The sequence below is a fragment of the Harmonia axyridis genome, chromosome 3 (genome assembly GCF_914767665.1).
Source record: "Harmonia axyridis chromosome 3, icHarAxyr1.1, whole genome shotgun sequence".
NCBI lineage: Eukaryota > Metazoa > Arthropoda > Insecta > Coleoptera > Coccinellidae > Harmonia > Harmonia axyridis.
Window position 1 is genome coordinate 54,368,118 of NC_059503.1, and position 22,053 is coordinate 54,390,170.

The 22,053-nt window shown below is 31.0% G+C and overlaps 3 protein-coding genes and 1 non-coding gene across 4 annotated transcripts; 3 read left to right on the top strand and 1 right to left on the bottom strand.

Annotated features, from left to right (window-relative positions):
• Positions 1-43: 43 nt before the first annotated feature.
• Positions 44-7,832, top strand: LOC123676958 (codanin-1). Its single transcript, XM_045613305.1, has 11 exons — positions 44-524; positions 949-1,037; positions 1,113-2,391; positions 2,824-3,094; positions 3,541-3,701; positions 3,762-4,268; positions 4,325-4,516; positions 4,569-4,797; positions 6,088-6,245; positions 6,750-6,912; positions 7,001-7,832. Exons 1-11 carry the CDS (start codon positions 438-440, stop codon positions 7,381-7,383), a joined length of 3,519 nt encoding a protein of 1,172 aa, XP_045469261.1. The 5' UTR covers positions 44-437; the 3' UTR covers positions 7,384-7,832.
• On the top strand, positions 7,642-12,156 carry LOC123675473 (ciliogenesis-associated TTC17-interacting protein). The gene is made up of 7 exons (XM_045610831.1): positions 7,642-8,137; positions 8,641-8,832; positions 9,383-9,587; positions 10,189-10,453; positions 10,827-10,950; positions 11,002-11,156; positions 11,879-12,156. The coding sequence occupies exons 1-7, from the start codon at positions 7,642-7,644 to the stop codon at positions 12,116-12,118; spliced, it is 1,677 nt and encodes a 558-aa protein (XP_045466787.1). The 3' UTR covers positions 12,119-12,156.
• LOC123676959 (vacuolar protein sorting-associated protein 41 homolog) lies at positions 8,191-21,474 on the bottom strand. The gene is made up of 14 exons (XM_045613306.1): positions 21,282-21,474; positions 21,073-21,201; positions 20,735-21,017; positions 20,480-20,678; positions 20,260-20,414; positions 19,697-20,021; positions 18,570-18,782; positions 17,776-17,872; positions 17,105-17,283; positions 16,866-17,052; positions 16,626-16,812; positions 14,737-15,014; positions 12,540-12,831; positions 8,191-8,602 (listed from the first exon to the last, which is right to left on the bottom strand). The coding sequence occupies exons 1-13, from the start codon at positions 21,300-21,302 to the stop codon at positions 12,565-12,567; spliced, it is 2,520 nt and encodes an 839-aa protein (XP_045469262.1). The 5' UTR covers positions 21,303-21,474; the 3' UTR covers positions 8,191-8,602; positions 12,540-12,564.
• On the top strand, positions 9,904-9,976 carry Trnat-agu. Its single transcript has one exon. It is a non-coding gene; the product is annotated as a tRNA-Thr (tRNA).
• Positions 21,475-22,053: the final 579 nt, after the last annotated feature.

A 22,053-nucleotide genomic window follows, 5' to 3' on the forward strand; every position in this document is an offset into this window, starting at 1 on the left:
TGTGACTCTGTGATATAGAGATTACGTTTTAATCCGCCTCAGTGGCGTAGTCGACAGTCCTCGGCTCACGGCTGCGGCACCGAAGGCCCGGGTTCGAATCCCGGTGAAGGATGTTTAGTGGTTGTTCAAGTCTCTGAGAAAAAATAAAAATTGTATGTTGGCATAAGGATGAATGCGAGTGTGAATTATATATAATACATGTGGGAAAATTAGGAGAAATCCAACAAATTTGTGACTGGGTACAAAACTAAAGGTTGAGCCCAACAAGTGAGAATGAATGAATGATTACGTTCTGTCATGCGGTATTTTAAAAACTGTGGTTTGTGGTTGAAACTGACAGAATTATTTGAGGTTATGGATAACCTAAGTTTTAATGTTTTTATACAAATGAACATTTTTCAAACAATAAACAATTAATAATTTCATAACAGAGAAAAATGGCTGATATCGTAATTGACAAAGTTTTATGTGGTGAATTAATTGTGGATGATTTATTGGAGTGGCTAGCAGAAACATTTGTAGAGGTAAATTGGTAATATTTGAATGAAGGATGAAACAATTTGGTCTATTTTTTTATTTTATAATAATATCGGCTGTTCATTAATATCCCAAAATGATACGGGAGATTCTACTTACAGGTATTTATATTTTATTATACCCTCTTGAACGGTTCAATATTAAAGATTAAAAAAAGATGAGGTATTTGGCTCTATTTGTTCTGAATAGTCCCTTATTACTCACTTCAATAGTGAACCTAAAAGGGTATAATTACCGGTAAAATACCTTCAAAGAAAGTCTGCATCTCTTACTTAAAAATGACATAACAGTCGAAAGTTATTGTAATGTGTTAATTCTTCATTTATAGTGAATAGAATAAAAAATCATCTTCATCATTTATTTATTTATGTTTCTTCAAATGCAAATATTGACTTATTTCTTTAATTTCAGAATCAAAGCAGTAAAGATTTTTCAGAATTTTGTTCGAGAAAAGATTTCATCACATACTTTCTCAATTTGCTTCATGACATAAGTGTAAGGTATGTAATATTCTTGATTTACTTTTAATTTGTTGGTTATAATCAATTTATCATGATTTCTAATTTAAATTTCAGAAATCAAACAGAATCAGTTATTGGCTTGAAAGATAGAATCAATTCAACTGAAAATTCTAGAATAAAAAGTTCTTTATTTAATGGATCCTCTATACACAACTCCAGAAAATCTTCCTCATCAAATGATACTACATATTCTTTACAAAATACCTTCAATTTGAGCTGCACAACTAGCACTCCAAACAATGAAAAATCATTGCATAATGGGAGCTTTGATAAAGATTATTCCCCAATTCAATCAAGCTCAAATTCCAATCATGGTACCTTTAATTTGGGAGATTTTATTGTAAAAAACAAGAAGAGTAGCTCAAAGAAAAAATCAAGCAAGAAAGGAAATAATGTCAGTGTTAATATAGTAGAAAATAAAACTGTTAGGAAATTAAAACCAACCAATTTAAACGATAGTAAATTCAACTCCATAGAATTGAAGAGTGGAAATTCCTTTAGTTTTCAGAATAATATAGAAGAAATTTCTCGGGAAAATGTAAAATGTGATTTTATGACAAGAGAAATTTCAGTTCCTAATAATAAACTGGAGATCAAGAAAGTTAATGATTTATCAGAAGAAGAATCCAAGTTGAAACCTGATAAACAGAAAAATTCCAATCCAAAGACTGTTCGATACAAGACAGAAATTGAGAAAATAGTTAGAATTTATGAATTTTTTATTAACAATGGTTTTGTTCTCAGTTTAATTGGAGAATTATATTTCATTATGACTTTACTTTTAAGTAAAAATTTCTGTGATACTAATGAATGTGATGAGGAAATTATATCTCACGATGTGGTTTCGTTCGGTGTGATGTTCAATAGAAAAAACAATATTACATTTTTTGCTGTTTCTATGTTGGAAAAAATAGATTATTTACTCGAATGTCTCGATAATATGACTTTGCGATATTTATGTGATAATGAAAATTTAAAATTATATTCACCTGAATTAATTCAAAAGCTTCACAAAATAATAGAACAAAAAGCAGAATGTATGTTAAATCTATATAATTCAAATGGAAAAAATAATATTTGTTTTGTATTGGAGACTGATAACTTAAGCAACTTTCCATCAGACATCTCATTTCAAGGATTCAAAAGACAGAGAGATATGTTCTATGAAATTTTGAAACTATGGGAAACTAACCATATGCAACCTAATTGGGACTTTGAGGTGGCCTTAGGAAGACGAATAAAAAGTCTAGTGAGTTACCACAAGGACCCTGTAAATTACGTTAGACTATCCAGATTATTCATGGAACAGTTATTGAATGCAAGCAGTAAAAAGGTAAATTAATAAAATTTTCTCTAATTCTGTGACAATTCTGTTCATTCTGGCATACCTTGTAGAACAAAATTGTGCGGGTATAATACAGATTTCATATTTCATTATTTTATGTTGGTACTTGGCACTCCCCTATAACGGTTTTATCTATTTTATCTGTCAAATTTATGATACAGAAACCAGTTCTTCCAACCAACATTTTTCAAGGCAAAAATCACAAAACGATAGTTATGGGAATATTCCATTGCTTTCAATGAAAATTCAGTGAATTAGAGAAAATAATATATAATACTCATATAGAAGGCTCATTCTAACACTTGTTCATTCAAAAACTCGCCACTTTGTAGCTCGTTTTTGAATTTTGAACTAATGGAAGAATATCAATGCCTGCTGCACTTATAAATAGCTATTATACCTAATAATTTTTTTTTACAGGAAATTTCTACTGACAATAGTTCAGCTCTTCTCTCATCTCTGTCTAATTTGGATAAAGATAAAATTGATAGATTGAAAAATAGACTTATGAAGAAAACAACAAATGGTATAAATAGTGAACTGGACTTTTGTGGATATCAGGAATTTTTCAAGGAGTTCATCGATACTTCTTATAATCCAACTTTCACCAGACATTTGTGCAATGTCTTCATTGCTGAAATTTTGGAATTGAATGGTACTACTTTCGACACCTTGAACACTGAATCAAATGGTGGGTAAATTCATTATTATATTCAATATTATGTGAAGAGTTATTTTTATTTTTTTTTTATTTATTATATTAAATCTATTCAGCAACTAATTAGTAGTAGATGTAAGGTTTTATACATTTTACAAATTTTAAATAATTATCACACAGTCTCAAGGATAAAGGAGTTGGGTTCCTTCATATTTGAATAAAAAGAAGGTTCCACTTAGTTCAGAATTTCCTTTTTTGAGTTGCATTGAAAAAAGTGTAACTTTGGTCTATATCTTTGTTTTCGAACCTGTATATATGAAAATAATTTTAAATTGTGCTTCGGATTACCTTCGCTATGTACACATCGCAAAAAAAGATTTCCAAAGTATCTTTATTCACACCCTTAAAATGAGATAGGTATATATGTATATATCAATTGATTATATTTTTTGTATAATAATTAAATTTTTATCTTTCAGAAAATGAGGCAGAATTAGATACAAAGAAGGCTTTTGTGGGTTGTCTGAAATCATTGAAAACTTTAGCAAAATTCTTAGGTTATATTGAATCGATACCTTATAAAAATGAAAATACTCACACTCCTGAACTGATGAATTTTCAAGTCAAAATCCGCAATCAGGTGAATATTTTCTTAATGAAGACAAAAGGAAACTTTCTAACATAAGCATCCATTTTTCAGGTATCTCCAAGTATGAGCATACACAAACTTCTTGAGGATGCTTCATCACAAGGATATCTCACACTACTAATTCCTTGGCTATGTGAATACCTCTCAATGTTGGATATAGTAACACTACGAACAAAGTACTACAACGAAGTCATTGAAACAATGATAAAATTATACAGATCCATTATTCAAACTAATTCATTTCTTCCTTCGTTCAACTCTCTTTTGATCAAATTTTCCTTAGGTTGGTTTTTTGAACTGAACAACTTTCCTCACAATTTGTTCTTTGAAAATTTGATTGATCAAAATATTCTCAAAACTGAACTGAAGTGCTCTGTTGGTTTGGATAGGTTGAATATTGTTGACAATAATATATTATACATTTTCTGTCCATTTCTTGAAGAATTCAGAAGATTATTAGCTAATGAAACTACAACTAACAATCGTATAACTTCAAGACACATCACCCCTCTAAGCAAAGTTGAACCTGCTAAAGAAACAATTAAAAAAAAAATTGAGGTAAGACTAATGAAATCATTGAAATTACTGAAATTGATTATAAACCAATATTTCAGCAACAACTTGAAGAGGCCTTCTTCCATAGCCATCCAAGTTCTCTGAAGAAAACTGTTGATTTTGTTGCTGAGAGAATTGCATCAACCTGCGTTAAGCATTTGTGTTACAATGTGGTGCCTGAATATAAGAAAAAATTTATTTATCAGTTGCAGATGAAAATGAAACAATGGTCAAACGAGGAATTAGATGAGGTACTACCTGTTTTCCCAATAACATTAAAATTATTAATAATTTTTCTTTCAGTCCGAATTAAATAACAGAGGCACAAAATTGGCAGAAGATGAAATGATAGTATTGGGCAAATTGTGTGATGAAGAAGTGAATAATATCATACAAAATAGAGTCAAAGCATCATTGGTCGCTTTGTTGCCTATCGATTTTTTGCCACAAATGGAAGCAGTTTGCATTTCAGTGACAGAACGAATGTGTCGGGAGAAAGTTCAACAGTGGGCATCTACACATATAGTTATAGGTTTGTATATTAATTTCCCAATTAATATCAATATCAATTCATTCAGATTGAGTTTTAAGTATAATACGGCTCAATCATCTTGGAAATTATGGTGGTATTTCCACTGTTGTCAGATCTTTTCTTTTTTTTGAATAATAATGAACTTTATTATTTCAAATGGATCACCCTGTATATTTTTTGTTTTTTGAAATCCTTAAGAAATACTGAATATTTAATTTTAATATTCCCTATACGTGTATGCCATAACTCAGAAGATATAGCTGCGTTTATATTATCTTAAAATCAAGTTGAAATAATACAAATGCCTATGACTGCTACAGTAACAACTTTGACGTATCAAAAAAAGTTTTAAAATTCGCATGAATTGTATTGAAGTAAAGTGACAACATTTTGATCATCTACTGTTATCGTCTTTACTGTATGTTAGGGGTTGTCCATTAATCACGTGATCTTTTTTTAGCATTTTTTAACCCCCCCTCCCCCATTGGTGATACGTAGTGAGGTTTAAGACCACCCCCCTCCCCCTTCTCAACATCACGTGTATTTTTAGTACCTACAACGAATCTTAAAATTTTCTGAATATTATCTTAATTTAAATACAGGTATAAACTATAATCTTTCTTCTGAAATTAAGGACCATAATAAAAATGTCTACATTAGGTTGCAAGTTTTTTTTGATTGCCATAACAATAATGATAAACGAAGAGTGTAATCATAGGAAGAACATGTATTGTACTAGTACATGAATATATTTAATGTAGTCGAGGTCACTACACGCCGCGCCGTGCCGCTTAATATTTGTTTAAAAATCGCGCGTTTGACGAAAAAATAAATACACGTGATATCTTACTACATCCCCCCCCCCTCCCCCCTTGTGATATTTTCATGATTTTTATCAAACCCCTCCCCCCCCTTTCAAGCCTCACGTGATTAATGGACAACCCCTTATCTAAAATTCCCAATTTTTTTACTACTAGGACGGACATACTTCTAACATGAAAAAAACATTTGAACATTATTCCAATTAAACAAGTGTAATCAATCATAGCCATCTCAATGTATCATTTTAACTTCAGCGAAGATAATGTAAATGTAGCTATAACTCCTGAATTAAGGCATTTAGGTATAGTGAACATTACTTGGAAAATATTCAGTATTTCTAACAAAAGAGAAAAAATCTACAGGGTGATCCATTTTCATTATTTTTCCTGAAAAATGAAATGAGATGAATCTGGCTCACTCTGTATAGTTACAAACTCAAACAACTTAGATTATTCATTAATTTTTTAGGTCTTTTGACAAAAGAGGTTAAAACAGAAATGAAACAATTCCATTCAATTCAAAGAGGAACCAAACCTAAGCCTTCATATGTGTTGCCACCTAGTGGTAGTGATGTTACACATGATCCCGATACCAAGAGTGGACCTCATACTCTAAATAGAATAAGGGTAAGCTTTTCAAGTAGATTCTATTCATATTTGTACTGATAAAAAATTAGAAATGCTCTGACGTGAAGTTAAGAACAAATTTATATTAATGTAATTGCTTCACATGAACTTTTATAATAAGACGAACCTGCAAATTGATATGCCATGAAAGCATTGTCAGTGGCGGTACAAGACCTTAATTTGTTGTGGGCAAGAACATTTTGTGAATCCCTCTAGTGAAGCAAGAAAACGTTTTCATAAAAGACTACTCAAACTTTTTAATTTTCATTAATCAAAATATGATCAGTTTAAAGGTAAAAATCAAAGAAAGGGAAATAATTTTAAATTTCTACAAATTTATATTTTAAAATCTCCAATGGAGTTCCAGTATTATATGTAAGTCACCTTGGTCTACATATTTATATGGGAGGGTAGTATTGTATCTTAATTATACAAAATGTTCAACCAAAATACTTCTGCATGAATGAATTTTCAATAATGTTAATAGATAATTTAAATTTTTAGCTCTTATCTGCATCAGTTTTAACTAATTCAGAAGAAATACAAGAGGAATTATTGATTGAAGTCTTAGAAGATGTATATAAAACTATAAACTTAAGAAATGACCTAAGCCAAATGGTTATTAAGACAATATGTTCACAGTTGGTTGATTTATTGATACTATTTGGTAAGAATTGAACCTTGAATCTTCTGTTCAGTTGATTATGAACTAAATTATGTGTAAATACTACATTGGTTTGTATTTAATTTTTCAGTTGCTTATCAACCTACAAAAATTCTGAAGGCAAAGGAATATTTCTTCAAAATATGGAAACAGCAAAGAGATTCAACAGAAGAACTTTTTGAGAATTTTATTTCTCTTAAAAATTTTGCCGTTACTGCCATGTCAGGACCATGGGAGGAATCTATAAATGTTAAAGCATCAATTTGTGTAGAGCTCATCCATGAAAATATTTTAACGAGTGAATGTTTTGAATCTCAATGCATGGGATTATTCCAACAGGAACTGGACAGTTTTATATTGAAAATAATAATTTCATTTTTGAAAATATTTGTTGAGATATATAGAAAGAGATATCAATCCTCAAAATTCACATATTTATTGGAGTTTTTATCTGACTATTGTAGTGATTTGTAAATAATTTAATTGATGAATGACGAATATAGATTTCATATATGTAATTTACTTTATAGATATACAAATATTTCAAATTTTTATTTTTTGTAAATAATTTTCTATTTAATAAATAATAAAATTTTTCAAAGTTTGTCAATTTTTAAACCTAAAATATCATGTCAGTTGATAACTGACACAACTGACAGAATTATGAAAAGTTAATATTTCTCTCATGAGACTCCAATAACTTTGTAAAAAAAATAAAAAAGTGCCTTTAATATGGACCAACCTGAAAAAGTGGAGGATATGTTAGAAACTCCAGCAGAGGAAAATTTGGAAGTAAAAAATGCTGTAGATGACATGTTGGAGAAAATAGAGGAAACAAGTGAAAAAATTGAAGATACAGAAGAAGGAAATGAAAAAACAGATGAAGGAAGTGAAAAAATAGATGAAGGGAGTGAAAGAATAGATGAAAATGGTGAAAAAATTGATGAAGAAAGTGAAAAAATGGGCGAAGGTGACGAGAAAATAGATTATCATGATCAAGTTTTGGAATATTTAATGAATCAAGAACAATATGTTCCTGAGGAGGATCACTATCCAGAGCTTGAACCTAAAGAAGTTGTTGAAAAAACTGCTAAAGATGTTTTATCACAACTTTTAACAGACGTAGATAATATAACATCATTCAAAGAGGCGTATGCTGAAAAAAAACAACTAAATAATCAGTTTGAATTGTTCGATTTGACTAAAATAATACCAAATTTTCATATTGGTAAGTTACCGATAAATTTTGGAATTAGAATAGTGATGCAAAAAAGAACATAATTTCAATTTAAAACATCACTTAATTTATTGATTACAGAACAAAATTATGGATATATCACATTTTCAAATAATATAAAAAACAGTTTTTAATCTTACCTTAGCAAAATATATATACCTTTGATACATATATACAAATTACAAAAACCTTGGTAGCTCACAGTATAGCGAAGTAATTGATGCAGTTTACAAACATTTCAAAAACATCACTCCATAAAAATACATGGTAGAATATAATAGGAAACATAATAGTAAAAGCTTTATCCAATAAATGGAAAATTAGATTTTTGTTCAAAATGGACATTTGTGATTAATCATATTATCACTAAGGTTTGTCTTGTTATTATTATTATCCTCAAATTGTCTGGTTTCATTTCAAGCACATATTCTGCCTTAGTTATATTTTTTCTTCATCCTGAAACAGAAAACGAAAATTGTTTTTTTTTTTTTTAGACGATAAAGTAATGGAGATGATGGCTTTTAGAGAAACTCTTTTAATCAGTAAAGTCGATAGTAAAGGTCAAGCAGAACCCGTGGGTGGCTTTTGTCTTGATGTGCAAGCGGCAAATGGAGAGCAGTGGGATAAATCAAGAAAATCACCAGATTTCACAACGGCACTTTTGAATGCTTGTAATGACATCAAAAGTGAGATCAATCGTTTCATTTTCAAAAGTTTTACTCTGACATCAATGTGCTATTTATCCATCTCTAAATACATCACTCAATAAGTCTCAGGACTAACAAACAAAACAACAACTTTAAGACAAAATTAGAGCCGTCACTAGCCAAACTGTCGCCCTAGACAGACTCAATTTGCCGCCCTGTCATTTGAGACAGATCTCGTTCCCCTGGACTATTCTTTTGAGATTTGGAAGCAACTAGACCTCAGGGCGCCAGATCTGGAGAGTACAGTGGATGGAGACTGATTTTATTTAATTAGAAAAAGATTCAAAGCTCAGATCAGTTCAATAAAGAAAATGAAATAAAAAAAAAAAATTTCTGAAACTACTGTAACTTTTGAGCAAAACCTTCAATTTCCATGCAATTTTTACTGTCGTTTAAAGCTTGGATCTTCCTAAAAATCATGGATGTTATTAGAAGCGCCATCTGACATGTCAGGCCAAGAACTTATTGAGCGATGTGTTATTTTTTTATTTTATGTTTGAAAGGAAAATTTTCATTCAACTTTTTCTAGAGAGGTATAAGGAAGATGTAGAAAACGAAGCAAAAAAAGACCTGGAGGAATATTCCAAGTTCTTAGAAGAAGAAATGAAAAAATATCACAAAAAATTCCTTATACATCTATCCACACAATTTAATGTGGATGGTAAAAACGCAGGATCTAGATTGACAGCTTGGGCAGATAAAAATCTACATACACTTGAAGAAAAGAGAACAGAGTATGTGTCACAAAATACTATAGAATTCCAAATTGAATGAATCAATCGAACTAGCTTCCAGATTCAAAATTAGTGCTCCACTGTATTCTAAGTAAAAATACCTATGATACGCATTTTGAATATTTCGATATATTTATTATATATTTCGATATAGGAAAGGTTAGGTGAATCGTAATAATCACTGACGTTGTTATCATTATGTTCTTTCCATCAATTTCAACTTCCTTAACCCTTGCGAATTATATATATAATTCGTAAGGTATATTAACAGTCAATTCTGGGATTAGTGGTTCCTCATTGCGGAGAATCTTCAGCTTCCTCGATAGCTCAACGGTGAGAGCGTCGGACTAGTAATTCGGAGGTTGCGGGTTCGAGCCCCGCTCGGGGAGGTACTTTTTCCAGAATTGAAAAAAATTGTCTGACTCCCGTAAAATTAATTTTATATCCCGCAATAGCCTGCAAAATCACCCTGTAGCACAGAAACTATAAGGGTTAGAACAAATATGTCATAAATACATCAAAAAGTATCATGGTTTCTTGAAAACTGAAAAACCCCCAAAAACCTAGTAATTATGAATGAAATTATTAATGTCCATTACAGATACATAATGACGACCAGAAACGAAGAACAGATTCTGGATCAGAAACAACTTTACATATACATTGGAAAGAAGCATTTTGATGTCAGAGTCGTTCCATCCAAGGACTTATGTAAAAAATATTGCTACAGTTTTCGAAGGGCACAGAATTTTATTGGAGAAGCAGTGAATTTCATTTTGTTGAGATATTTGGCTATTACCAAATTCATAGGTGAATTTGAACTTTCTGCCATACATATCGATGGAGGCTTATGCAGAAATATATATGTAAGTTTTTGAATTCAATAGCTCAAGGATTAATTTAATGTGTTCAATTGTTTACATCCAATCCACCTTCATGAATAATTTCTTAGCATAATCATTATACTACTAGTAATGTCTGAATATTCGTTGTTCTGCACTAGATACCATTTTCTCAATTGTGAATTTTGGTTAAACACTCGTCATTATAACTAGGTTTTATAACTTTCAAGCTCAACAGAGTTAAAAACCTTTTGAGATGCTCAAGTTATAGTGCCCCTAAAAATACTTTCAAATTTATTGTGCTGAAGAATTTGAAAATCATATCATATCACAAAAAATTATTTTTAAACTGCCCCTGGATTTTATGACTAATAATGATTTTCCATCAAATTCAAAGCAATGTGAAGGACCAATGGGAGGATTTATAAACAACGAAAAAATTGATGTGTACAAAGTTTATAGAACAATTGTTGAAGAATGCGGTATTGTTCAAAGATCTTGTACCCTGCTCTCTCTGGATGGTAATTTCATTCTAGAATATTTGGTAGCGAAAATATCGAGATTTTTTTCAGGAAGGATTATGAAGCACGATTGGGAGAAATGCGACTATGTACTTCAGATTAACCCCATTCTTTCGCCACAAGAAAAAACTGCAACGATGGTCCTCCATTTTGACGAAATATGGAAGTACGACCTCCAATTGTTCTCAAAGTACCTAGATAAAAAGGTTATTTTTGATTTGGTCTCTAAAACAATATTGAATATTTTTGGAATGTCTTTTCGAAAGGATGAGTTATATTTAATTGAGATATTGGAAATGATTTTCACCCAGAAACAATTTCAATTGAAATTTTAGAAATAAAATGATTGCCTGCATTTCATTCAAACCTCAATTTATGTAATTTTCATAAAAGATAATGAAGTTTCTCTAATTCTATGGCAAATCCGTTCATTCTGCCATACCTTGGAGAACAAAGTCATACGAGAATATCTCAGTTTTACACAAATTTCATAGTTATATTTCATCATTATAAGTTGGTTCACCTGTTACGAATTTATCTAGTATCTGTCAAATATTTGATACGGAAAACAACATTTTACTAACCAACATTTTTCAATACAAAAATCACTGAACGATGATATTTATGGAAATTTCAATGAAAATCAGTGAATTAGAGAAAATAATGTATAATACTCGTTCTAACATTCGTTCATTCAAAAACTTGCCATTTTGAGGCTCTTTTTTGAAATTTGAACTTGTTGAAGCATATCAAAGCCTTCTACACTTTGTATTATAAATAACTAATCTTCTTCTGTATCCTTATAAATGTAATTCAAAAAGTTTCAATTACTGGATGTAAGACATTTCAAAAAAGAATTACATGCTATAGTTTGAAGCAAAATCAAAAATTTGTGTGATGTTAATTAATGAATATCTCTACATTTTAGTTGGCAGCTTCCTCTCACATGAAATCTTATCTCTACGACCACAAGGAAATTGGAAGCCTCATAAATGATTATGTACAGAATATTCTGCAGATTAAACCTGAGAATATAATCCAATTCACTAAACACTACTTTTTGAGCTATGCACCTTATCTACTACCAAGAGCGGAATATTTTGAACAGGACGTTAATAAATGTTTCTACAATGAAGAAAATTCCAATAATGACAATATGAATATTTGATATTGTACTTGCGAATATATTGAAATAAGATCATTGTACTCTTGATTTTTACAATTGTTTACATGATTCGGTAAGTAAAAAAAAGTTAGAATCTTTGATAATAATTTCTCAGTTTGTTCCAATTTTTGTATGAATAATTCAAGTAAAAATATTCAGCATATGCTGAAAGATAACTTCAGGGTATACTTTCACAACAGATTGTCTATGTGGATATACAGGGCCGTCGCTTAGGGCGCCAAAATTCAGGGGCGGCATTTCAAGCTTGATCAACAAAAATCCCATGTGTAGTAATTTTAAGTACGAATGAGAATGTAACTCAGTCAGAAAGAATGTTATATGGTGAACTAAAATTCAGTATTTACACAATCAACTCGGAGAAATATGCAGTGATTTTTGAAAAGTCAATAATTATACTGCTTACCACATTGAAAAAATTACTCCAAAGATTAGCTAGCTGTCTTCTTTAATGGATAACATATTCCACAAGTTGCTGTACCTTCTGGTATACACTGATCATGAAAAGCGTGCTTGCAATTGAACAACATTATGTTTGTCATTCTAGAAGGATCTTTTTCGATTATCTTCCTATGACAAGCTCCGCAAACGATCTCTTCTATTACTGAAACGCCCTTTTGCTGCACTCTCACCAACTTCTGCTGAAGATTGAAATAATCAGACATGAGAATTTTCTTGCAACCTTCCTGAACCGAAACCTAAAAAAAAACAGTGTAAATACAGTCTGGTCACGAAAAATCACTCATTTGAAGCAATACATTTTGTTCTTGGATGAAATGAACGATTCTTTACTACAAGCAATTTTTCTCTGTATAACCAGAATGCAATGAGCAACAATTTTCATGGTTCTTAATGAGGAGGATATTTATTTTGGGGCTGCTGATACCTTCTATAATGCTAGTCTTATTCAAACAAACTTATTTCAACTTGTTTTACGTACTAAAGCTTTGTAGTGAGAATGCATTGTAATTATAAGTTTCAAAAGCTTGTTGTGTATGATCATGACGAAATATAAAGAATTCCCTAGTTAGAACTGGTGAAAAAATATGAGCTGTTGGGTCAAGAGAATCGAAACAGTGTGCGTTGTTAAAGAACAACTGAGAATATTGTTGCTCTAGTCCATAGTGTTAATGAAAACCCAGGTTTGTGAAATTCCTCATCCATCTTGAGAAATAGGCATTGATTTATAATTTTTGTAGCCGGAATTGGAAGATATTGATATGGACGTTTATTTTCAATAAGACGGCGCCACGTGCCATACAAGCAACGAAACAATGGCAATTTTGCAAGAAAAGTTTCCTGGCCGTGTTATTTCTTGTAGAGGTAATCACAAATGGCTACCAAGATCTTGTGATTTAAAACCTTTAGACATCTTTTTGGGGCTACGAGAGAGATAAGGTCTATGCCAATATTGCCAATCGATTGAAGACCTTGAAGATGGAATTTGTGAAGTTACCAAGGACATACAGCCTCAAATGTGAGAATTTGTCAAGGAAAAGGACCCCGCACGTTTTATATGGGAAATGGCTTTCCGTGAATTTGGCTGAATTTTTGATATGTTGTAGTTCTTGATAAACTGTTCAGAAGTGTCCAAAAGCTCAAAAATGGATAGTTTTCGAGATATGGAGCTTTGAAAATGCATTTTTTGCAATTTTCGGGGTTTTTGCTCATGAATCAGGGAGCTCTCATTTCTGGTTGAGATGGAATTTGGATGTTCGGCGGCCAGAACCCGACTGAGAAATGATCTTCCTTGGTTATATTAGGCACCGCCATCGATAATTTCTTATACACTGCTCCACATTGGCTATGAAATGAGATACAAAATCCAAGATCTTCCATACATCTTTTCATGCCACAAGATGAGGCCAGAATAATTCACATGACTGAGAAACGACATATTGTGAGATTTTTTAAGAGACCATAATAACTGAATCCTCATATTTCTGATGTCCAATAATATCAAATATGTTAGCCAAAATGTTCATAACCAGGCACCGCGAGCTGTCGAACATCCAAATTCCATCCCAACCAGAAATGAGAGCTCTCTTTTGATGAGCAAAAACCCCGAAAATTGCAAAAAATTCATTTTCAAAGCTCCATATCTCGAAAACTGTCCATTTTTGAGCTTTGTGGCTATGGACACTTCTGATCAGTTCATCAAGAACTACAACACATCAAAAATTCAGCCAAATTCACGGAAAGCCATTTCCCATATTAAACGTGCGGGGTCCATGAAGAGGATATGGTGCTGAAACCGTAGTCGTAGCGGCCATTTGGCTGATATAATTTACAATAAAATAAACATCTATTGATTTCTCTTAAAATATACTCTTTTTTTAATATCAAAATGAACCTTCTTATTGGATCACCTTTTTTAACTTGTCAACTTTGAGTGTTTCCACAATTCGAAAAGCAAGAAGAGATTAACAAAAAATTCGAAAACAAGGATGTTGATCAAGCTTTACTTCAGCGGTTCAACTAGAAAATAATTCCAAATTTTCCCATAAATGGAATAAAGCGAACTTTTTTTTTGCTTTTATGTTAGATGTTGGAAATAAAAAATAGATCCATTACTAAAATATACGAGCATTGTTGAAACTTACCCGTAAATTATATTGATACAACATTTTCACTAACGAATTTTTCAAACCAGGTATCACAGTATCGTCTTTGATTTTTTGTATGAGCATTGTCGGATCGACAAAGGTTCCTATGCTTTGTAAAAGGTAATTAATATACTCAGGTTTATCCACAGAATGATTCATCAGATCGCACCAAAGCTCCTGATCATCGTGTTCTTGACAGAATGTTATAGCATGCTGCATGTCTTGAAGCTGACTTATTATTAACTCTAACGCCTCTTTTGTATCTCCCATTTTACCTTGAATAAAAAAAATATATAATTTATGGAATGTAATTTTGCTTCCGAGTCTACCAAAGGTAGAGGAATTTCAAAATGCCTTTCAGACTATTCTGAACAATATTGGTTTTGTGTCTGTATGTTAGTCGGTGTGTCTCAAACCCTTGTAGAAGCCAATTCTTATCTGAATGTGATTTAGGTATCCTGTTTGGGCTTTTTTTGGATGGAGGATATTCCAGAAAAATTGTGTTCTACAACTTCAATGTGTATGAAATTTAATAATAATAATAATAATCTTTATTCCTGACTCTTAATCAACAAATGTTGGTGTCAGAGCCTTTGTAAATTGTTACAAAAATAAACTTTAAATTCTAATATATATAACACATAATTTTTTATGAGATCCTAGTTATTTTTTTACATACATTTTAAGGTTTTTAACAAATTTGTAATAGTCATTATTTTCCACTATGTTCCCTGGTATTCTATTATATGCTGCAGTACTCCTATATACTGGCGAATCTTGTGCCTTGGTTGTTCTGGCAAATCTATTTCTCAGGGCCTCTTGCTTTCTTATCTGATAACTATGACATTCTTTCACTTGTTTAAGTCCTATTAAAGTTTTTAGTTTTCTGTTTTTCACTTTGTGCATGAAATTTGGTATGGATATTAAAATATCAGAAGTAGGAATGCCCAAGATCTCAATTTTTCAAGTTTTACTTGTCTGATTTAGATGGTTCCATAGGAATTTCTGAATTTTCATGGGATAATAGTTTCTACCCAATTAATTTTTCTCAAAAACGACTCAGAGATTTTTTGAAAAAGGAAAAAACCGCCATAGCTCAGTAGCCATCCATTTTTGATTCCTAGTTGACCTTAATTTGTTGCAAAAGACCTCTAGTTAACAACTTCAAAGTATCTCGACGATTTACCAAACACCCTATATAGTGCACGTAAGTAGAAATGCCAAAGAATTTTTCACGTTTTATCAGTCTGATTTCGATGGTTCCATAGGAATTTCTGAATTTTCACAGGATAATAGTTTCTACCCAATTAATTTATTTCTAAAACGACTCAGAGATTTTTACAAAAGGAAAAAACCGCCATAGCTCAGTAGCCATCCATTTTTGATTCCTAGTTGACCTTAATTTGTTGCAAAAGACCTCTAGTTAACAACTTCAAAGTATCTCGACGATTTACCAAACACCCTATATAGTGCACGTAAGTAGAAATGCCAAAGAATTTTTCACGTTTTATCAGTCTGATTTCGATGGTTCCATAGGAATTTCTGAATTTTCACAGGATAATAGTTTCTACCCAATTAATTTATTTCTAAAACGACTCAGAGATTTTTACAAAAGGAAAAAACCGCCATAGCTCAATAACCATCCACTTTTGATTCCTAGTTGACCTTAATTTGTTGCAAATAACCTCTAATATGACCACTTCAAAGTATCATGTCGAACTACAAACACCCTGTATAGTGAGCATAAATCGGAACCTTTAGGCAGATTAAATTTAGAAAACCAAAGAAACATACTGTAGAGAACTAATTTAAGGAGCACGGACAAGGAAGCAAAGTCCCACAACCAATGGCAGAGAATTTTATGGTTTATTGCAAAAAAGTCTCACCTAAAAGAAAAACCATCTCGGGGTAATACTTTTCCTTCTGGCATATATTCAACGCCTCTTGTATAGGATAATACTCTGATTTTTTTAAAAATGGTAATAATTTTTCTCTATCATACATGGCATACAGTCTCACAAGTTCTCTATGGTATTCTCCCTTTGGATTTTTTTTATCGAATTCATGTAAATACTGGAAAAAGAACATTGATTCGAGATATTTTGACAATGATGAAAAAAACATACTCTGTATAGATGAAATTCATGTTTGCTTAAACTTTCCACTATTGTTTCCGGAGGTAACCTATTCTTTTCCATCAAAAGAGCTACAGTTTTTTTATAGTCCAAGTCCATAAGGTCCACCAACATATCTTGTATTACATCATATAAGTTATATTTTTGAATCAGAGCAAAAACGTCTTTATGCTTCAACCTGTAAATATCCACTGTCTTCATTGAGTTAAATATGAAGAAACCATACTCACTTGAGGTACATAGAGAGACTTTTGTCATATTTCTGTTCATAACTATATAAAATAGCTAAAGCTTCTAGATACATACTCTTGTCAGTGTCACAGATAAGTAAATGCTCCAAAACAGCATTAATTACAGCAACTACATTGTAGAGCCTAGGATCCCATTCTTTTACCAAATTCAAAAATCCCTGAAATAATGTAACACTTTTGTATATCACCATCAGGTGAATTTTCAAAGTTGAATCAGTCAAAAATCTCAAAAACGAAACATCTTATAATAATAATAGTTTATTAAACATAAACATTGATCGCAGAGGCAAGAGCCTGTACGCGATTAATAATTTTCAATTTTATGGAAAAATGTTGCAAGTAAAAGGTTTATAGTTTTGAGGGGGAAGTCCATTCTTTCTAATACCCCTCAAAATCATCAATCTTATCAAAACATTTTTCTTTTCCGAGATTTTAACTGATTCAGTTAAAAAAATTAACCCAGTATTTTTATTTTCTCCTACTCTCCTAGAATGTGAGATCTTTCAAGAAATCAAAACTAATTTTTAGAAATAGAATCAGCAAGTGAGCTAAAAGCTTTTCAAGTTGAGGTTCAAATTAGAATTTTTTTTATTGACTAACAAATAAAATAATGAAACATTCATCCTACATTCTGAAAATCATGAACATACCTGGCTATCTAGTTTCAAAAATTCATACAGAATCATTTCGTAAATGTGTGGATTCAATTTGTGATTGAAAGATCTTGGGATATAAGGGCTAACGGATCTGGAAAATCAATATCAAATATAAATTTTCGTCTTCAAAATATCGAAATTCATAAACCCCATATCACACTAAGCATTTTTTCGTATTTTTTTCTGAGCCTGCAGTGCATGCTTAAAATGCGCTTGCCTTTACACCTATTCTTGACCCTTAGATCAAGCATTCATTAACCCCCCCCCCCCCCTGAAATGTCAAAATGCAGGTCGACCAACATAATTTTTATCTATTTAACAACTCAAACTAGGGCAGTCATTGTCTATAACACTTATATCTAATGGTTTGGTAATTTCACTTTATGTTTTGTTGCTTGTATGATACAAAAAATGTGATAATACTCTCTCAGATATTCATGAACAAACGTAAATATAATCTCAAAAAATAACTAAAATAAAAGTTTGTAGCTCTGTAATTAGCCATGAAACAAGTGTCAGACATCTGTCGGAAATCAGACAAGGAACAGACATGAAAATAAATATCAAAATAGCCATGAAAAAGGCCTAGTATGATAAGGGGTTAACAGTTCATTCTGATTGAATTAAAAAAATTGTAATGATATATAAAATAATATAAACAAATTATCAATTGCTTCATCATACTGTGTTATTTTGTTTTATTGAAAATTATTGTGAAAATAGTTCATTGTTATATTTTTATATGCGAAATATCCATCAAGTAAACTCATAAATAAAATATTTCTTACCTCAACTGATGTTTAGCTGCAAATTTATAAATTTGCTCTTCCCACAAAGAAGACTTATTTTGGAAAATTTTCAAACATAGTTTACCAGCTTGATCACACATTTGATTAGCTAATAAATAGTCCAGATATTGAACCCCTACATTTTCAAGGTTATACTTTCGAACTCCCCTTCCTTCACTTTTAATCAGAATGTCTAGAGCATCTTCGAATTTTCTGTAATATAACAAGTTTCATATAATACTCAAAAATTTCATGGGACTCATGAAACGTATTCTTAAATTCAAGTTGTGAGGGATAGATTAGCATACAGGATATTCCTAAATTGGAGGTACAAAGAAAAATGATGGAATAATTGGTTAATTTTTATGAAAAAAAGTCCTATATATATAGACCCACAAATGCTTTGTTTTCAAGATACAGGTTTTTCTTATCGTTATAGGTACTTTTTTGCTACAGATTGGGTAAATATGTACCAAAACTAATTGATTTATACAACACAGCTTAATGACTGGATCTTTATAATAATTCAAATTTTCCTGAGGATTACTAGAGAACTGAGAGAACTGTATGAAATATTTTTCTCAAAATCATTAGCACATATGACAAAACTACAAGAAACCAAAAAGTGTAGTACTGGACCAAAGTATCTTTTTACATTTTTTTTAAACTACCAGTGAACCACCAAAAAAAAAGTTCTATAGGAAAGACCAGGCACTGTTTCAGAAGAAATATCACCCTGTAGTTTGCATTCAAAATTAGCATATCACATGATGCAAACTTTAGACTGGAATATCTTAGAAAAATTTAAATTAAATATCTTGTGAAGGGAAGGTGCTATAAAAAAAAAACTTGAAAAATCAAAGTTGGTTGTTATTTACCCAATCTATAGCGAAGATTAATAAAGATTTGATAAACTGACATAATCCTCAGTATAATCATCAAAGAAAAGTAGGACTAAAAGCACCCTATATCTTGAAAAAAAAATGGTTGTAAGTCCATATTTATAGGACTTTTTTTGTCTTAAAATGATCTGAGAAATCCGTAATTTTAGTTTGTACCTCTAATTTAGAAATACCCTGTACATGTAGTATTACAGAACTTCAAAGTATAAATTGTAAGATACATACCTGTGCTGAATAAACCACTGTATTCTATCATCCAAATCATAAGGACTGGCTACCACAACATCTTTAGGTGCAACAATAAAGAACCTATTCTCTTCCAGTAACACATCTAAGTGATAATCATTCACACTATACTCTTTGTAACCTCTTAAAGACAGACTATCTGTACAAATGTCAGTATAATCATTATCCCTATATTCTACAATATATAATTGGGGTCGTAAACTCTTCTGTTCTTCATCTAATTCTTTAGAACATCCCAGTAGCACCAACTGATGATCTAATGGTGCTATTCCGCTGATGTAAAATTCAGTTTGGAATGTAGAAACTGAAAGATAATGTAAATTTCAAAACTTAAAATAAAAGATAGAATAAATTTTAAAAAATTCTCAAACATATTCGCATTCAATATTTAAAAATGAGTAAAACAACAGTGAAATCATTAAAATTCAAAGTAACAATAAACGCAAAACAAAAAAGGATAAATGGAGCTTAACTGATATTTAAAAGAGGAATTATCAACAAAATCTCAACGAGAAGAAGAAATATTAAAGTTATATATTCACCTGGATCAACTAAATATTCTGGAAGATTTTTATTAGCTAATTCAATGTTACTTCTTTTTCTGATTATACACACTCTCACAGTATCTACCCATCCTATAAGCAATGTTCTTGCATCAGCCCATCTCAAATTACATCTGAATTTTTCAATAGATAATCTGGAAAAATTTAAATACTTTATAAATCCATACAATTCCAATTGTAAAAAATGAGAAATCATTACGTTTTATGCTCCTCCCATTTGATGAGACCCAATGAGCACCTAGCATTTATGTCATAAACTCTAACACCAACATTACTAGACCATGCTATGAAATTTCCATTCCAACTCATGCTCCTAACAAAGCCTTCACTTTCGCAAAGAACTGTGGGTCTTAAACTTCCAAGAAAAGTTCGTTCATATAATGTTAACTTATCATCACCTTAAAGTAAATACAGGATTTCAATGAGGATGCGAATGAATATATAGTTATCCTACCTAAAATAAATCTTTTGGTACTTCCATACTTATTATAGTTGGGATCAAGTGCTACAGTTTTCACTAAGCGACCAATGTTTAAGGTAAAATTATTTTCCTTATTGAATAAGCTGTGAATAAATATTTTCCCATCATCTGAACAAGTAGCAATAAATTCTCCATTTGAGTCTATTGAAATTTGGTTGACCCCAACCGTATGAGCTTTAAGTTCTTTTCCTTCAATGTTATTTCCTTGGTGGTCAAGAAGATGAATAACGCCCCAATGCGATCCAAGACAAATAAACTAGAATAATGAAATTAAGAATTTAAGAACATGAACTGCTAAATAATATCCTTACTTTTGGATGAACACAAATACATGTTGCTTCAGATTTGAATAAAATACTCTGTAAATCATTGGATAATCTGGCATATTTCAATTTAGGCTCGATTTCCTCCTCTTCAGTATCACTAGTAGTTGTTGATTCCTAAAAGAATTGGCCATTTGAGGTGTCCATTATAGATAAAACTCTTTCAACCACTAATAGCAATTAATCGATGTACTTACGTTCATACTTGGATCTGACATATTTATTTTACAACTTATTTATACTATTTGAAAATATATCTGAAATTTTGAGATTTCTTTGACATTTTGTTGTTTGTTGCGATCATCTGTGGTAAAAATAGTGAAATGGAATTTAGACATAAGAACAAAAGATCTACGATTCATAAAATCTATCCAAAAATTTGGATAAGACAAACATTGTGATAAACGAACTACCAGAAAAAGCAGCAATTTTTGGTAATTGCTATTATAGATAATCTGTTATTTTTGAATGTTCATTAAGAATGGTATAAATAGAAGTATTTTTGTTTTTAATTTGTTTACTTTTACTTACTTTAATTTGTTTACTCCCCCTAGGCGAAACATATCTGCTTTCAACTCTCATCTTATCGCAAATTCATTCCATGTTATCTTGAAAGGATAGAGTTTATTTAAAATTTTTTCGTTTCTTTGTTTTGTAAATGAGGACAACAAAACAACTTTAATATGTTTTGTTTCGGTAGAATCTTATAAAGTGTGGTAATTGAAACATATTTTCAGTTAATTATCTACATAACGATTCAATATTTGAATATAATTGTGTGGAAAAGATAATATCCTAAAATAATATTTACATAACTCTTCTGAATATCCGGTAGAAATAATTTCAATTAGCTGGTTTCCAATTGAAGTTATGGAATTAATACATTTATTGTTCTCCTAATTACTACTAGTGAATATTTGAAATTTTAGTGTAAAAATAATTGAAACAACTGATCTTATGAATAACTTT

Bases quoted from the DNA above. Each gene is read 5' to 3' on its own strand.
- LOC123676959 (XM_045613306.1), bottom strand. From the start codon at position 21,302: ATGTCAGATCCAAGTATGAAC. The intron at 20,679-20,734 runs GTAGGATAACTA...ATTTACTTTAAG, and splicing joins TACCAAAAGATTTATTTTAG to GTGATGATAAGTTAACATTA. The intron at 15,015-16,625 runs GTGAGACTTTTT...TTTTTATTCAAG, and splicing joins CGAGATGGTTTTTCTTTTAG to GTAAAATGGGAGATACAAAA.
- LOC123676958 (XM_045613305.1), top strand. From the start codon at position 438: ATGGCTGATATCGTAATTGACAAAGTTTTATGTGGTGAATTAATTGTG. The intron at 525-948 runs GTAAATTGGTAA...CTTTAATTTCAG, and splicing joins TAGCAGAAACATTTGTAGAG to AATCAAAGCAGTAAAGATTT. The intron at 4,269-4,324 runs GTAAGACTAATG...CCAATATTTCAG, and splicing joins CAATTAAAAAAAAAATTGAG to CAACAACTTGAAGAGGCCTT.
- LOC123675473 (XM_045610831.1), top strand. From the start codon at position 7,642: ATGGACCAACCTGAAAAAGTGGAGGATATGTTAGAAACTCCAGCAGAG. The intron at 8,833-9,382 runs GTGAGATCAATC...AACTTTTTCTAG, and splicing joins TGCTTGTAATGACATCAAAA to AGAGGTATAAGGAAGATGTA. The intron at 11,157-11,878 runs GTTATTTTTGAT...TCTACATTTTAG, and splicing joins CAAAGTACCTAGATAAAAAG to TTGGCAGCTTCCTCTCACAT.